At 55.1% G+C, this 18015-nt stretch overlaps 1 protein-coding gene across 1 annotated transcript in view; it reads left to right on the top strand.

The window, feature by feature from the left end:
- The window catches only part of KCNK5 (potassium two pore domain channel subfamily K member 5), a 37956-nt gene extending 21757 nt beyond the window's left edge, over positions 1–16199 (top strand). Inside the window, exons 2-5 of the mRNA XM_047102654.1 lie at positions 9428–9539; positions 10706–10872; positions 11141–11309; positions 13469–16199. Coding sequence (XP_046958610.1) covers positions 9428–9539; positions 10706–10872; positions 11141–11309; positions 13469–14334 — 1314 coding nt within the window. The 3' untranslated portion in view covers positions 14335–16199. The remainder of the gene's footprint in view (positions 1–9427; positions 9540–10705; positions 10873–11140; positions 11310–13468) is intronic.
- Positions 16200–18015: the final 1816 nt, after the last annotated feature.

Genomic DNA, 18015 nt, shown 5'->3' on the forward strand with positions numbered 1-18015 from the left:
GGGCTTGCCCCTTGGAGCGTGAGATCCAGTGGTGCTTCTGAGCTCCGCAGAGGCTGCTGAGAGATGGCCTGGGAGGGTGCAGGAGGGGAAGCCCAAAGGTGGGCTGGAGGACAGCCATGCTTCCACGGCCTGCTGCACTGGCTCAAGGGGCGGGGCTGGCCTCGGGAGGGAGGACAGTTTAGGTCTGGGGCAGTGGCTTTGAAATTGGCCGCTTATAATAGTAGAGTCACCCGGGGCAGATTTAATCATCTTAGTTCCGTGCCCCAGACCATTGCTGGCCGATTCCCCGAGGGCAGGACCCCGGCAGGAGTACTTTCCCAATCTGTCCCCCGGGACCATCTCTACGCACAGTCCCGGTTAAGCAGTAGTATGGTGACCCCTGAAGTGTGCCTTGAGGACATGGTGGTGTACCACTTGCCACTTTGCCTAATGAGGTTGTGCGGGTTTCTGTAGGTGTGACCAACACTGCAGGGGCCTGTGCTGTGTTCTGTACACAGCCCCGCCCGAGACACCTGGGCTGAGGGAGGGCAGCCCAGACCAGCACTGGCACATTAAGGACCAAAGAGAAGTAGACGCAGTGAGGTGCCTTCTCCGTCCCGCAGTCCTGCATCCCCCAGGGGACACGAGGAAGAGGAAGCGTGATCGAGGAGCAGGGCTCACTCCTGACGTGGGTGACCTGACTTGCTGGGGGCTCAGGAGGAGCTGGAGCTGGTGGCCAGTGAACTGAGTCTCGAGAATGAAAATGTATCTTCTCAAATGTGCTGTGGATTGGGGATTTGGGAAGTGCTGAACTGGGCCCAGAAGTCATGATTCTGGGCAGAGGAAATTATGCATTGTACAGGCAGGGGGACCCCGGGAGTCCTAGACCAACCTCTTCATTTTACAGAGAAGGAAGTGGACAGAGGTCCAGGGTTCCAGGAAGATCTCAGCAAGTGGCTGGCAAAGTAGAGCTGGACCTGGGTCCTCAGCCCTATTGCCTAGCCTACCAACCTAGCGTTCCAGCCACGTGTCCAACAATTCATCTTTCCTTCTTTCCTCTAAAAACATAATAAATACTCTATGGGTGGGCACTGGCACAAATCTGAAAGTTACAGATAAGCAAAAAAGAAGTTAACAAAGTCCATACCACAATAGCTGAGGTCTGGTCTCAACTGAGATGCGGTGTGGCCCTGCCCCCTTGGGTCCCTGCACCTGCCACAGACACCTGCTTCTTCCCCGGGAGTGATAGGGCCTGCAGCTGGCACAGGTATCAGGGTGGCACCGCCTGGCCCTCGCCAGTACCCCGTTCATAAGGTGCGCCTGCCTTCCCAGCCACACCCTGGTCACCTGGGCTGAGGGGAGAGGCCAGTGAGAATGCCCAGGGGCAGGGAGGTGAAGGCTTGGAGCCTGGCATCCACACCCATCACCCCACACTAGGCAGTGAGTGTCTGCACGTCAGAATCCCCCGTGGGGTTTGTTCACTACCCAGGTCAACTACACAGAACACTTGCCGGGGGGCCCAGGCACTGTAGTTATTTAACGTTCCCCACCCCGCGCCCCACCCCGGGAGGGGGTTGTGTTGGGCAGCCTGGACTGAGAGCCACTGCCTCAATGACTGTGTGGTATCTAAGGCCCCTGAGCCTCAGTTTCCTCATCTAAAAACAAGCCCAGCACCCTCTCCGCCATCCCCAGTTAGGGAAAGCTTGAGAAGTCAAGTCAGTCTGAGCGGTGCAGAGGGACAGAGGATGGAGATAATCGAGGGCTTAACTTTAGTCTTCCACTCTCTAATTGGTTTTAGGAATAAGATAGTTAACAGGTGCTCACCTTCCGGCCGGGGCACTTTCACTCTGCCAGCAGTCCCAGAAAGGACTGTCTGATGGAGGACTGGCCCGCAGCTGGACAGACGAGCCGTTCCCCACTAGCCCCCCACATCCCCACTCCCGTTTCTCAAACTGCTCTAGGGAGTCCCCACACAGGCTCTGGGGTCCCCCTCCCTCCTCCCTTTATCTGTTCATTAGTTCAGGTGTTAAAGGATTTGATAAACATTGTTGTAAACAAGTCCATACTGCAAATACTTGCTTGGAAAGTGCCTGAGATAGGTTTACTAATCTCCACTTGATGTCAGTCCTGTTCACAACACTCCCCCTGGGCCTCCACTCCCCCCCCCCCCCCCGCCCCAGCCCCCTGTTCAGAGGGGTTGTTAGACTAGATGGACATATGGACAGACAGGGACACGCAGGGAGAGGCCAGCAGGGGCTGGGTGGTAGGTGGGTGCTGTGAGTCCGGGGGCAGCTGGGCAGGGAGCTGGGGCCAGGGTTCAGACAGGCTGCCTAGGCCCCAGCCTCAGCCCCTCCTGGCGGGCACAGTGGGGGTCGCAGTGTGTGGCATGTTTCTCACCCCCAACTCACACCTTCCCACAGTCTGCTTGCCTTGCTTGGCTGCTTAGGAAACTGGTCAGGATGACTGGGAGCCTCTGGGTGGCAGAGATCAGGAGAGATGAGCCTTCTGAGGGATGGAACAGGGCATCTTGGGCGAGCCTCTGTTTCCCCTGCCAGGGAGAGCTTTAACACACACCCGCGTTCCCCAGGTTCTCTGGCTGCAGCTGATCCCGTCCCCCTTGTGAGTTGTTTTGGTCCCCCTTGGTGTTGGAGAAGTCCCCCTGTGCCCTGAGGAAGCCGACTGACTGCTCAGACTGACAAAGGAAGCTTTCACTGTTAGAATAGGAAGAGGTGGGAAAAGGCTGCAGGTGTGAGGGAGCTTGGGGTCAGTGTCGCCTGTTCTCACCCAGGCCTGTCCTCCAGGTGCAGGGAAGTTAACCCCTTGCCCTTTGATTTAACGTTGGGGATGAGGGGTCTTTCCCCCGGGTCTCAGATCCTCTTAGGGTTTGGTTTCCTCACGGACCCACATGACAAGTCACAGTGCAGATTGCAGGTGCGTTTATTCAGTGCTTACGATGATGTCCTGCACGCAAAAAGCATATGTTCAGGAGACGGGTTATTCTTAGCACATGGAGAAACTGAGGCTGATAGGCTAAGTTATTTACCAAGAGACTTGATGTCAGCCATTGGGAGCCCTCTCCCTCCCGACATGAAGGCTGAGCCACAGAGAGCCTGCTAGTAAGTGTTTCTACCAGGGTTCACTTCTATCTTCCCTCTCCTCTCTCTGCTCACCTGCTGCCCCCAGGACAGTTTCCAAAGGGGACTGCCTCCCCTTCCTGCAGAAAGGACAGTCCTTCAGTCTCCCCAGGGACTCTCCCAGCTCTGCCATCCTGGCCTTGGCCGAGGGGGCTTTCATCTGTCTCCCGCACCTCACCCCTTCCCCAGCCCTCTGCCCCCTCTCAGAGTCTAGCAATCACTGCCCTTCACCCCACCGTCAGTGCCAGCTGGAGGCTGGTGGTTTCAGTGGTGTCTGCAGCCAGCCCTTGGCCCTGCCAGCCCCCGCTCTTGCTGGGGTCTGACTCTGCTTCCCTCTCTCTTGCCGGGTTCAGGCCTCCACCTTGTTGCTGCTGAATTTAGTTGAAACCCAGCTGCAGAGCAATACTGGGAAGGTGTTGAAGGGAGACCCCTGGGGGATGAGTCAGTCCAGGCCAGAGAATATACACTCATTGAAGATCATTTACTCACCCATGTAACCAGCACCTTCGACGTGCCAGGCAGTGTCCTAGGTTCTGGGAATACAGCAGTAGAAAAGAAAACAAAAGTCCTGTCCTCATGGAGCTTATGTTCTAGGGGAGTCTGCATTCCTGCAGATTTCTCTCGAATTTGCTTGGGAAGTTGTGTTTCAGAGACCTGGCTCCAGTCCTTGTAGCTAAGAAGCCCACCCTGAATCCCCTGCTCCCCTCTCCCCATCTGTAGGTAGCATGGGGTGGGGGCGTTAAGAGCCAGACCGCCTGAGTTCACTCCTCAGCTCCACCACAGACAAGCTGTGTGACCTTGGGCCACTTACTTAATTAGCCTCATTGTCCTCATCTGTAATTGGGGGCAACAGCACCTGCGCTTTAGGCTTGTAAAGATTCAGGGAGCTGAGTGATTTAAAGGGCTTGGTTGGTGTCAATCATATAACCTCTCAAAATCCACTGCTATCCAGATATCAACTGTTCTAATCTGTTAAATAAGGATTAATAGACTGTGCCCCCCTCACAAGGGGGCTGGGAGGGCCAGGCGGATGATAAAAGTCCTTTCTACCCTGTGCTGAGCACCATGCCTGTGTGGCCGGCAGCTTTATTTCACCTTCCAGGCCAGAGGCCCCCAGCGCCTGAAATGGAACCGCAGCCAGGGTCTGGTAAAGGACTCTCGGCCTGCGGGCCTCCAGCGGTGTGTGGGTCCAGTGGAGGCTGGCCTCAGCGGGGAGCCTTAAGGCTGCGTCCTGCATAGTGGGAAAGAGCTCTGTGATCCACCCCTGAGTCTGCCTGGGAGCTGGAGGCCAGGTGGGGAGTAGCTCCGTGAGCGCCAGATAGCTGCCATCCCCACCCCACCGCAGGAGGGTGCTCGAGGGGCAAGCCGGCTGGCTCTCAGCCCCACCTGCCTGTGTGTGAAGGTGGGCTTCGTGTCCCGAGCCCTGGAACTGGCCCGCTCAGCAGGATGAATCTCTCCAGGAAGGGGAGGCCTGGCAGCTGCCTCTGCCTGGGAAACCCCAGATCCCGGGGGATGAGGAGCTGTACGGGAACCGTATTTCTCGGACAGCGAGAGCTCAGGAGGGTGGGGTCAGGGCAGCTGGTTGCCTGCAGCCAAGGCAAGGGCATGTGGCCTCCCTGGAGGCCGGGCTAGAATGCTGAGCTCGGGTCAGAGTGGATGGACTGGTTTTAGGGCACTGTTTTTTCAGCTGGTGCGAACGGGTGGAAGTATGCACTGGCCTCCTTCCTGTGGCCTCTGTGGGAAGGGGGGCAGGATAACCACGTCTAGCCAGGGCTCTCCTGGCTTCGTGCTTTTAGCATTCTGACCTTAGGCTACTTAGTTAACCTCTCCAAGCCTTACACTTTCATTTGCAAAATGGAAAAAATTACGTATCTTCCCAGCAGGATTCTGTCCTCATTAAGTAAGCTAAAGGCAGTAAAGTGTTAGCACAATACTCAGTGCATCAGTGCATAGTAAGCCCTCAGTAAATCACAGCTGCTTTGTTAGGGGGGGAGACCCAGAAGGGAGCTCGATCCCTTCCCCAAACAAGAGCTAGGCCCGGGCTGTGTGCAGTATCCCTTCTCCCATCACTCTCCAGGGTCATGTGGAAAATGAAAATATTGTCTTGTGTGAATTAGGGAGCCAAGTTAAAGAATCCTGTGAGTGAACAGGGGCCACCTCCTCCTGCTAGAGCTGTTTGCCTAACCCTGGGGACAGTACGCCACGTCCATCGTGGTGTCAGCCTGGCTCCCCCGTGCCACTCTCCCTAACCCAGGGATGGCCTGGATCTTGGGTCAGGCCCTTTGTTCTGGGAGACTGCCTCCTGCATTCGGTACGACCCTGACCATCACCATGGAGTTGCCCCTGCCAGAGCCACAGCTGTACATGGTGGGAACAGGAAGCAGGCCCCCAAGTCCACATCTGGACTTCTGCCCCTCCCCCAAGCCTCACTTCCCCCACCTGTCGAGGGACACCTGGCAGGGTCACAGGAACAACCAGTTAGGTAATATGTGTATATACACCCCAGCAAGGGGTGTTTGCCACTCAGCAGCACTAATAGCCTTCTTCCCACTCCAGCATTGTGATGGACCCAAGCTGATTCTCAGGCCAGCTGCTTGGTGGCCGTGGGCAGAGAGGAGGCAACAGCAAGGAGTGCTGGGGGTGCCTAGGGGCCGGTAGAACAGAGAAGAGGGGAGGGGGAGTCCCACTGACTTGTAACCAGAACCTAGCCCAGCCACGTGTAACCTCTCTCAGCCTGTTTCGTGACCTCACCAGTGGGCAGAACTGCCACCATTGGATTGCTGTAAGGGCTAGTGGTGCTACTAGCCCTGGGGACATTGGGAGCCTCAGAATGCCCCCTTCGCTGCCCCTCTCTGGGTGACTATGGAGAGATAATGGAGGTCTTGGGGAAAGTGCTTGGGGCTGTGGCTCCCTGATAACCCAGGGCTGGAGGCCGAGGCTGCAAGGCTATGCCCCAAAGGGCATAGGATTGGCAGAGGGAAAGCAGGAAACCCAGTTTTTCTGCTGCAGAGCTCCCAACCATAATGCCCTCTTTGGTTACCCTGTTTGACACTGTTTTTTTTTTTAAATTAATTAATTTTTTTTTTTGAGAGAGAGAGAGAGGGAGAGAGCATGAGTAAAGGAGAGGGGCAGAGAGAGAGAAAGAGAATCTCAAGCAGGCTCTACAAAGCATGGAACCCAGTGTGTGGGGCTCCATCCCATGACCCTAGATGACCTGAGCCAAAACTAAGAGTTGGATGCTCAACCGACTGAGCCACTCAGACACCCCTGTTTTGCCACTCTTATGTTTGGTGTCTCCTTAGTACTTACTAATGATTCCCAAATCACAGATTGCCTTTGGAAAGCCAGTGTTCCTCAGAGGAAGCAGTGTTGGCATTGTGGGTTGGGCTGTCTTGTGAGTCGCTGGACATCTAGCCCCATCCCCCACTAGAATAGATGGGGGGGGCAACAGGGACTCTGTCTCCTCAATGTGCTGTCCATGGTGCCTGGAACAGTGGCTGGCAAGATAACACTCCCCACTTAGGCAGCATTTCCAGACACTTCCAGAAGGTGCTCCCGCCCAGTTGGGAACCCTTGTTTCCAGTCACACCATCAGCATCCCTGATGTGCTGTGGTCACCCTTGCTCTCAACACTTTCTATTATCAGAAGTGGATTACTGCCAAGAGCAGTCCATTCTGAGGTAGCTCACTATCCAAAAAAGCCACTCTCCTCTTCCTTGGGTAATAGATCATGTGAGGTCAGGCACCCACAGTGGAACAGAGTTCCCCATGTGTGACCCAGCCCTCGATAGATAAGATGTTGACACTGTCTGAGATTGTGTTGACTTTTCTTTCAGCAGCCACCCTCGTGTTTGTTAGTTTGTGGTCAGCTGAAACCCAAGGACTTCTCATTTCACGCCTATACTGGCCTTTTCTAACCCAAAGTGTATGACATGAAAAACTTAAAAGATGGTCATATCTTGTTAGTTTGGGCCCATTTTTCCAGTCCAGATGATTTTTGAGTTCCAGACTGCCATTGCAGTGTGTTAATAACTATCTTCCCACCCTGGCCTTGTCCGCAGTTTTGCATCCTTTGCAGAGGAGACTGGGCAGCCATCTATGTATGTGTTTTCTGTGTTGTTGATTAAAATATCGAAGAGGCCAGGCCTTTGGCATGATCATGGAGACCTCAGGCCAGGTCGATAAAGATCAAGACCTCTTGGCTGTTTATCTGCCTTTAAAGGGATCCAAATTAATCCCAGCTCTGCCCTACATTTCTCTGTCTTGTCCACATGAATATCTTTAAGCTCATCTGTTCGGCTGCCTTGTTGAAATCTAGATTTACTGCATTCCACCCAACTTCAAGGGTTTGCAACCCCTTTGGAGCGGGAGATGCACTTAGCTGAGCGTGACTCATTCTTGATGAACCTGTGCTAGCTTCTGGTACCCACCAGTTCCTCTTCTGATTGTGCCAAACTTGCTGCTGTCCCCATTTAGACATCTGTAAGAGTTCTGGTTTGAGTGTCTAGAACCCACCCCTTTTGTTTGTGCGAGAATAGGGACAGTTTTCGTGTTCCCGAGACTCCACGGGGATGAGCAGAGATGGCGCCCTGATGGCATCGCTCCCTGCCAGTGGTGCAATTCCTACTTAAGCGTTCTTTTCATCTGTCAGGCTGAGCTCCCCGGCAATTACGCTTTGCCCTTTCCGCTCTACAACAAAGGCTGGGGCCAAAGGGAGCCGCCATCTGTTTGACATTAAGACACGGGACCCTGCTACATTCTCCTGCTTCGGACGTAGGTTTAATTTCTGAGAAAACCGTTCGGATGGACCTGTTGGCCCCTTAGGATCTGAATGCGCTGGTACTCTCACGTGGAGGGGGCCCTGCTGGCTAGACAGCCAGCTCTCTGAGCAAAGGGTTGCAGGCAGCCTGCGGCCTTTCTGCTTTGCCACTGCACGGCCTGCAGAGAGATGCTCTGGAAGCGCCGTGAGGAGGCAGGGCAGTGAGTGGTGTGGTTTGATGGCCTGTCAGACGGGCATGTCATCATGGAAAATTCTTCATGGGATCTGCAGATCCGTTTACACGGGCCTGCTGCTGCTCCCAACTGCTCATTCCTTCTCAACAGCCCCAGCCCCTCCCTGGTTTCCCACCGGACTTCAGTCACACTGTGGTGGGTTACAACTCTGGGCTTTCCGTCTGCCTCGCTCTTCTTCTGCCTCCCCTCGGTCCCAGGCTTGAGGCTTATAGGGAATTTGGCTGAGTTCCCGGTCTCTGGATTGGGTGGCCCACCTGGGGCCCTCTTTGGGGGCAGAACTGGAACCTCCCAGGTTTAAATGCTGGGCCCTTCTGTGAGCCTCCTTCTGGGGTCCACACCCTGTCATCTGCAAGTTGGGGTGAATGGTGGCAGGACTGAAGGAAGGGCTAGAGGCAGTCTGTGGTCGGCCAGAACAGGTTTGGCAGCTATCAGTGTTCCTGGAATAGATAAGACTTCTTCTGGGGCCACCAGTGGACTTCCCCAGGTGGCCTCTCACCTGCTGCCCACAGTTGCTGGGAGCCCTGTGGGGACTGGTAGCAGGATTTTGAGTCACCTTGAAATGTGCACACCACCTTTGATGATCTGTCCTGGACCAGACCTTGAAATTGCTTGGCCCAGGGCAGAGAGAGGGAGCCAGAGAAGGGAAGGAATGGGGAGTCTGTAGGGGAAGAGGGTAGAGTCCCAAGCATGGGGAAAAGGAAGCTAGCTGATTCATACACCCGAGACAACAGATCCAAGAGAGCCCTGAGCTGAGGTGAAGGGTATATGGGGGTCCCTCCCAGGTCTATCCTGCAGTAGAACGCTTCTCTGTGGAGGGCTGGGTAGGGTGTAGGCATCCTCCTGCATGTCTGAATCACATGTGCCTTCTTCGAGGCAGAATAGCCTAGCACAGTAGCTCTCTAAGTGTGGACTCTGGACCACTACCACCAGCATCACCTGGAAACTCATTTGAAATGCAGATTCTCAGACCCCCTTCCCAGACCCACTGAATCAAACTCTGGAGGTGGGGCCCATCAGTCTGTATTTGACAAGCTCTCTGGGTGATGCTGGTGCACACTAGTAAGGTTGAGAAGCACTGGCTCAGTGAGAGAATGGACTTTAGAGACAGACTGCTTGACCAGCTGTGTGACCATGGGCACATCACTTAACCTCTCTGATCCTTTATAAAATATTTCATCACCTAATAAATTGGAGACAGTAACTGCCACCTTATTATTGTGATGATTACGAATGCTTACGGAGTTATGTACAGTGCTGTCACTTAGAAAGCATTAAGAGTCAGTCTGTGTCTCTCTTTTTAGGTAGTATCTGATGCTGCAGGACAGGGAGTGGCCATTACAGGGAATCAGACCTTCAACAACTGGAATTGGCCCAATGCAATGATTTTTGCAGCTACAGTCATCACTACCATTGGTAAGTCTTCTGGGACCTTCAGGATAGCCACTGCCATGCCCTAGCTCCACGGAACCTTGTAAAAATCCAGCTCTGGTCCCATGGCCTTGTTGCATTGTGCTCTTTTAACACTTTCCTAGGCATTTAGTCAGTCGTTGGTGATGGGCCACGCTTGGGAGATTGTTTTCCAGGAGTCCTCACCTGGGCTCTTGGAGCAGAAACGACACAGCCCAATAGCCAGGGCCATGCAGGAGGTTGAACAGGTTGCTCACTGCACAAACCCCAGCCCATGCTTGCCTACCAGGCTGGGTATTCTGATATTCTGTGGCTTCATAACCGACCACCCCAGAGGTTAGTGGCTTAAAACACAGCTTATTATTCGCTTTTGCCATTCTGTGTGTTGCCTGGGTTCAGCTGGTTGGTTCTTGCTTGAGGTATGTAATGGCGGAGGCAGTCCTTGTGAGACTGGAGTCAGCCGAAAGCACTACTGGCTAGACATCCAGGACGGCTTCGTCCACTGCACATTTGATAGTTGACACTGGCTGCTGGCTGAGAGCACGGCTAGGGGTGAAAATGCACTGGCTTGGGCAGCTCACAGTATGGCAGCTGGGTTCCAAGAAGGAGAATCCCCAAAGTGAGCATTGTAGGACGTCACGGGGAGAAATAAGAGGGCTTCTTAGACCTAGCCCACCGGGCATCACCTGCGCTGCATTCTCCGGTCAAGCCAGACACTGATGTCCAGATTCCAAGGGAGGGGATTAGATGCCAGCCTGCCATGAGCAGCAGCACAGGCTTGCACAGGAAAGGGAGGGATTAAGAATGGTCTACCACGGTGCCCCCGGGGTGTCTCCCCAGAGAAGGCTGTTTGTAATTTGCACAGTGGTGCCATATGGACTAGTGGAAGGTTTACTAATGGTGAAAGCTTTGTCCACCAGGGAGCTCCCAATCTGATGGAGGAGACATAGCCCATGCTATCACACTTGCTCTGTAAATGCTCATGACCGTAGTGTGATCAAGTGAAGTTTCATTTCTTAAGTCCTGATGTTAGATCAATATCAAGTGATCTTAGGGAATGTGGGTATGTGGATGTGGGTATGGGTACGTGATAGAGGCAGGGGCCAACGCTGGATCTGGGTCTGTCACCCCTGCTGTGGCTCTCTGTGCCTCACTCTCCTCTCCTTCCTCAGGCTATGGCAATGTGGCCCCCAAGACCCCTGCTGGGCGCCTCTTCTGTGTCTTCTATGGTCTCTTCGGGGTGCCACTCTGCCTGACGTGGATCAGCGCCCTGGGCAAGTTCTTCGGGGGACGTGCCAAGAGGCTGGGCCAGTTCCTCACCAGGAGAGGCGTGAGCCTGGTATGTCTCCAAACCCTAGGTGCCAGGAAGCACTGGGGGGACCCTGGCAGGGGACGGACGGGAGGATGGGGAAGACCAAGAATGAGCAGAGGTGCCAGGGCAGATGGCAAGAGGGCAGTCCCAGGGCCCCCTGTCCTGTGAGTGAGGCCGGGAGCGATGCTGCTTGCCCTCTCCTGGGTGGTAAGCCTGCTCCGTGGCCTCCTGGGTGCCCCTGCTGGGCTTCCCATCTCCGCCATGGTCTGACTTGGTCTCCCCACCACCCCGTCAGCGGAAGGCGCAGATCACTTGCACAGCCATCTTCATTGTGTGGGGCGTCCTGGTCCACCTGGTGATCCCGCCCTTCGTGTTCATGGTGACTGAGGAGTGGGACTACATCGAGGGCCTCTACTACTCCTTCATCACTATCTCCACCATCGGCTTTGGTGACTTCGTGGCCGGTGAGTCCTGCCCTTTTCCCCTTGCGTCTGCCTCCTTGCCTTCTCTTTGTCTGCTTCTCCTCCACCTGCAATTCAGCTGATCTTTACTGGGGCCCCAGTAGGTGTTCAGTGTCCTGGGCAGCCCCCCCACCCCCCAGAAAGGGGTCCTTATCCCTCCCTGCCTGATGCAAGAGGAGTAAATGCAGAAGCCTCTTCTGTTTCCCTGTCTTTCTTGGGTCCTGGCTTTTGCTGCTTCCTCTCCCTCTGTTCTCCCCTGTCTCCTGGGCCTAGGTTCACTAGGGGCTCTGGGTAGGGCCTGGCCCCTGCGGGGTTTGTGCCTGTGACCCAGAAAGCCCTAAAGCCAAGCCAGGAACCCCCTTCCTGTTACAGAGCTGCCGGCTTCCATCTGTCAGAGGAGCGGAGGGTGCTGTTCTAGAGGCTTGGCTCACAGGCCCGAAACTTTGCTCTTGCCACAGGCAGTTTAAAGACAAGAGAGGCCTTCTCCTAAGCTGCCCCACCCCCTGGGGCTGGGACATTCCCCTCCCACTCCTCCCCTACTTAATCCAGCAGGTGATAAAATTCTTTGGCTCCAACCTCTCACGGACTTGTGCTTGTGGCCTGCACAGCATCTTGGCCCTTCACCTTCTTGCCCCTGTTTGGCTGCATTGACCCAGCGTTTCTTCCCTTGATGCCTGCTGCCCTGCCCAGCTGACCCCTACCTTGCTCCAGGGGCCTCTGGTCTCCCCCCGCCCCCTTCCTAGGGGGCAGGAGCAGGTCACTTACCCTTCTGCTTCATTGTAAAGGGAGACTCAGAATGCTAGGGCGGGGGTGGGGCAGGGGTGGGTGGCTGAGTGGTGGGAGGAACAGGAAAGATGCCTGAACACTCTACTGACCTCGGCAGATCAGGGCCTGCTGTCTTGGTAGATAAATTTAGATGGAGGCACAGTCCTGTCATTGTCTAAGGGACCCTGGACAGGCAAGAGAAGCCTTTGTCCTGGGAAAGTAGGGTGTATTTAGTCATCCTTTCTCAGCTCCAGCATGACTCCAAACCTCTGCCTCAGTTTCCTTATCTGTAAAATGGATTTAAAAAAATAGCACCTACCTAATAGGGTGGTAGAAAATCATATGTGTGCGGAGGCTAGGACCCAGCAATGTTAGCATGTCCCTGGTTGTCATCTTGTGACCAAGAGCCCTGAGCAAAGTTGATAGCATCCCTCAAAAACACCTCTTATCTGCCAGGCAGACACAGCACCTGTCTTCAGGGACCTGATTTGATGAGGGTAGTATAGGCCTTGCCCTGCAGGACCCCCACTCTGGAGGAAGCCCCCTTCCCCTAGTCCCTTTTCCAAGTTGCTCCCAATTGGGGGGGGGAGTGGCAAGATACCTAATAATACAGATCAATATGCCTAGAAGCGAAAGTTGAAAATCTCAAATAATCCTGGAGTGTAGGAACTCAATCAGAGCTGTGTAGGATGACCCGGGAGGACTGCCTGGAGCAGGTGTCAAGAGCCTGGCCTCTGAGGAGGAGGATGTGGAGTAGGCAGAGCCCTCCAGACCATGGGAAGAGCCAGTCTGAAGAGGGCAGAAACAGGAAGTCAGGGGCAACCAGACCCCCCTGAAGGAGAATCAAGGCTGTCCAGAATAGTTCCTGCTGAGGCCAGTGCATATGGACCTCTTGGCCCGACCCCCAGCCCCATGCATATTAAGCCAGTGGGTCCATCCCCAGCAGTGGAGATGCCAGCTACTGTCTCATGTAATTTCCATCCTGGTTTTAACTGAAGCAGAACATACACACCCCAGAAGTGTACAGAACTGCTAGATGTGGTACAACGAATCATCGAATGGCAAACCTTCATGAACTCTCTCCTGATCTGCATGTTGGCTGTGTTAATAGCCTCCCCAATACCTTGGCCTTTGAACCTACCTTGCCCTAGGGAACCACTCTCCCGACTTTTGACAGTTGAATTGAGGCTCAGGCAGATTAGGGACTAAGGTGGGGACATGAGTGACTGAACCATCAGGATGACAGGACAGTCCAGTTTCTAGTCCTTCCTCTCACTGTGCATCCCATTCTGTGTTCTGACACTGTGCCTGCTCTCAGAGAACACGGCTTTGGCCTTAACGTGTCTCCAGGTCCCTGCCGACGCTCTTCTGACCTGGGTTTCCTGTCCTGTCCGCAGGTGTGAACCCCAGCGCCAACTACCATGCCCTGTACCGCTACTTTGTGGAGCTCTGGATCTACCTGGGGCTGGCCTGGCTGTCCCTCTTTGTCAACTGGAAGGTGAGCATGTTTGTGGAGGTCCATAAGGCCATCAAGAAAAGGCGGCGGCGGAGGAAGGAGTCCTTTGAGAGCTCTCCACACTCCAAAAAGGCCCTACAGATAGCTGGGAGCACAGCGTCCAAAGACATCAACATCTTCAGTTTTCTGTCCAAAAAGGAGGAGACCTACAATGACCTCATCAAGCAGATCGGGAAGAAGGGAATGAAGACGAACGGGACTGGGGAGAGGGTCCCAGCAGTGGGGCTGGGGCCTCAGGGGGGTGGGCTGCCAGCCCTCCCCACCTCCCTGGCCCCCCTGGTGGTTTACTCCAAGAACCGGGTGCCCAGCTTAGAAGAGGTGTCTCAGACGCTAAGGAACAAAGGCCATGTGTCACGGCCCCTCAGTGAGGAGGTTGGGGCGGGGCCCCCCAAGGATGGCTCCCTGACCCCTGAAGTGTTCATTAACCAGTTGGATCGAATCAGCGAGGAGGGGGAGCCATGGGATGCCCAGGACTACCACCCACTCATCTTCCAGAATGTCAACATCACCTTTACAAATGAGGAAGCCGGCCTCTCAGATGAAGAGACGTCCAAGTCCTCGATAGAGGACAACCTGGCAGGGGAGGAGAGGCCCCAGGAGGGGGCCGAGGCCGAAGTGCCCCTGAACCTGGGCGAGTTCCCCTCGTCTGATGAGTCCACCTTCACCAGCACCGAGTCTGAACTCTCCGTGCCTTACGAACAGCTTGTGAACGAGTATAATAAGTCAGACTGCCCCAGAGGCACGTGAGGCAGGGCCGGCTCCCCACCCCACCTTCGATGGCTTCCGTTTCCCTCATCCTAGGGCGTCCTACTCTGGCCCCTGGTGGGGGGCAGCCCTGGAACTGGGAGTGGGGGGCCAGGGGCCTTCCTCACCTTCCATCCCCTGCAGCTAGATGCTACTGGCAAACATAGCATGTGCCTAGGACAGGGCCTCTGTTCTCCGGTTGAATGGGCACCCTGGCAGTGGGAGGCATCTGTCCTGAGCATGGCTGGTAATTTTGATGGTTCAGTGACCTGTGTGGGCTGGCAGGTGACCCTCAAGGAGGCCTGCACCTGCATGGGTCTTCATGCGTCATTCGGTTGAAAATGTCACACGGTTCTCTTAGGCCGGGGGCCTTGGCTGTTTGAGTTCACCAGTGTTAATGAGCTCCTGTGAGCCCAGCACTGAGTCAGGTATTTCAGAAAAGAGGCAGGGGAGGGCATTGTGAGACCCGGGTCCTGCCTTTGAAGGAGGCACAGCTGTGGTGTTGGGGGTGCTGAGCATTTCAGCTCTTCAGCAGTAGCAGGGCCCTGTGTGGGGCACATGTGTGACCATCCCCCAGGCCCTCCTCGTCTGCCTGTCAGGCCTCTACTGCAATCTCAGTAGGGAAGAGGCACCCAGGGGAAGGGAGAGAGGAGATACTGGGCAGGTGCTGAAACACTCCTCTGATATAAGGGCCTGGGAGCAAGCTCTGAGTGTGGCCCAGGGTCTTGTCACTGTGCTCGGACCAAGCCCCCCCCCCCCCCCCGCCCCAACCCAGAGCCCAGTTCCCCGATGCAGACACCCTTTGGCCAAGCAGTGACAGACGTCGGCTTTCTCTCTTCCCAGGAACGTTGGGGGAAGAGGGTGGCAGTAGCCAGGGAGCTGCAGGAGTAAGCTCACCTCTGGCCCCAGCCTCCCCGTCTGGCTGGCTCCTCATCCCCTGTGCCCAGAACAAGGACCTCATGGCTCCCTGGCCCTCCTGGCCCCGTGGTGGTGGAGGGGAGGGGGAGCAGGGGGAGGAGGTAAGTTGCTCTTGGCTTACAAGTGGGAATGGCCAAATATGTGAATCGGCTCCTTCCTACAGCCACGGTTTACCATTTGTGTGTGCGTGTGTGTAAGTGTGTTTAAGAAAGAAAGGACTGGGGACAGGGGGAGCAAAAGATAATGTGAAACTGTGCACAGACCCTCTCTGATGAGGGGCCGGCAAAGTTCTCTGTGATGCACACCTGAGGGCCGGCCCTCTCTGCCCTGCGCATTCTGTTATTTTTAAATAAACTGCTGTTTTTATATACCTGGCACCTGTTGGCTTCAGAGCCAGAGGGGAGAGGAGGTGAACGAGCAGGGTCCCAATGACTGGGATGTTACATGTTCACCCTTCTACCCCCAACTCAGCTGGGCCTTTCTTGGTGACCTCAGCCAAGGTCATGCTGTCAAGAGTCCCCACGTGGAGAGGGCGCCAAGGTACCCATAAACGCGTGAGCAGCACATTTGGGGGAGAGGCATCTGTCACAGGCACCTGAGGCCAGCCAGGAGGTGAGTGATCACCCTTGGCCCAAACACTCTCTCAGCCCCCCGCCCAGTATTGTGGGGCTGGACCCCACCCCCCAACATGTGAAGACGGTGATGGGCCTGCGTGTCCACACCCGCATTCATCCCGTGACCCAGGGCTATGCTGGCTGGGCAACTGGGTGAGAAGGAGTGGCCTTCGGTGTTTCTGTGAATGTTTTAATGAGTTCATTTTCGTTTCCTTGCCCCACCTTGCCGGGGTGTCCCTGGCTGTCCTGGAATCACACTGTGTGTACATACTGGCAATGATGTCAAATGTAATTTATTTTAACCTTTTTACAATAAAGCCTGAGATGGACAGGCCAGTCTGGTGTGTGCTATGTCAGGGGTGGGGTGGGAGCGGGTGCTGGGCAGGGGCAAGGTGTGGGGGCAGTCTGGGAGGATTGGGGGCTCGGTGAACTGAGGACAGTGGGAGGGTCTCGTTGACTACTGGGGGGAGTGTTCTGGAAGGGAGAGGAAAAGGAAAGAGGTGAGGGGGGGTGGAGGGGCAGGTTACTTAAGATGGGGTAGTCAGGGCAGGCTTCTAGGAGGAGGTGACAGTTAACAGGTCTGAATGAGGATTGGGGAGGAGCCTTGCAGAAAGTGTCCTAGAACCAGGAAGGAGTCAGGAGCCAGGGGAGAGAGGTGGGGGGATCTTGGCAAACTGTCAGCAGTCTGCCAGGCACTGTTCTGGTGCTTTATACCCCTCTGTGAATGAGCTCCTTTGATGGTGCAGCAGCCCTGTGCGGTAGGTGTACATGCTGTTTTACCGGCGAGGAAACAGGTACAGAGAGGTGACTCGGGCAAGATCTCAATGGATGGTGAGCCTGGATTCAAACCCATGCAGCCGCGCTCCTGGGTCTGTTCCCCAGCCACCGCGATGGGAGGAGGAAGCAAGCCTGTGCTTTTGTGGCGACTGACGTCCCTGAAAGGGCTCCTGTCTCAGGAAGGTGGGACCAGCCTGGAGTTCGAGGGGTGGGCACCGGGGGCTAGAAAGAACGTGGAGGAAGGACTGACCAGGCTCAGCTGGGCATGTCTGAACCCATTTAACGAAAGGATCTGTCAGCTTCTATGATTCTGGGGCCCCCTAAAGCAGCACCACACAGGACATTAGTTAAACGTTTGCGTCTGTTGGGAAACATGTAAAGTTCTGTGGTTTCAGGGTGAGCCACGTTTTTCACGAAGGCATGGATGTGTTCACAGAGGGTCATAGGTGTTTACAATACCACCGGTTCTAGAACTACTTGATAGCATCCCTACCTCTCCCAAAACATCTCTCCACCCCTCTCCCTCTCCTTGCCTGCACCGCCCCAACCCCCACACACATGTCCAAGATTCTCTGGCTTTGCTTAACACCGTTCAGCTTCAAGGTAACAATTCCATCACGCTAAGTGCTACCTTTATATACCTCGGAGCATCCCCATGGCACAGGTTATTTGACCCCACTTGCAGCTAAGCAGATGAAGGCTCAGAGTCTGACTTTACCCGGCACAGCTTCGCACAAACAGAAGCACAAATGGAAGCCTGGGGTGGAGGTGTGGCCTTGGGCCACTGTGGCTAAGATTAGTCAGGAGCTTTCTGAGTAAAAGGTCTAGAAACAGGAAGGTGGCAACAGCTGGAGCAGAGGGTGGGGCCTGGGAGGCCCCAAGTTGCTGAGGATCAAGAGCAGAGGCAGGGTGCCACGTGGGGAGGAGTGTGGTGAGGTTTCCTGTCACCCTGTCATTGTGAGCTGCCTGGGATGGTCGGGAGAAGCCTCTGACAGGGAAATCCCTTGTTGACACCAGATTCAGAACCTGGGTCAGTGAGACCCTGATAAAGAGACCAGTACGTTCATGGGGTGCACTGCTCAACCCTGGAGGTCCACGGGGTTCTGAGGCAGACCCTCCCACTCAGTGGACCCACTCCCAGCAGCCCCAACCCCTGGCCCTCTCCTGCTCCCTCCCAGAAGCCCTCCTGCCCTAGTAGTGAACTGGCACTGTGCTCTCCACCTTCATTGCCTGGACTCACATTCATCTGAATGTTTATTGAGCACCTACTATGTACCAGACACTTAGAAAACTACAGTGTATAAAATGGACAAGCTCCCCCCCCCCCCTTGCATTCATGGAGCCTATAGACTCATTCCCTTTGTTCTAATTTCTG

This window comes from Lynx rufus, unplaced genomic scaffold, assembly GCF_022079265.1.
Source record: "Lynx rufus isolate CCGP_SWC_20201006 ecotype Redwood Valley unplaced genomic scaffold, mLynRuf1.p SCAF_6, whole genome shotgun sequence".
Taxonomy (NCBI): Eukaryota; Metazoa; Chordata; class Mammalia; order Carnivora; family Felidae; genus Lynx; species Lynx rufus.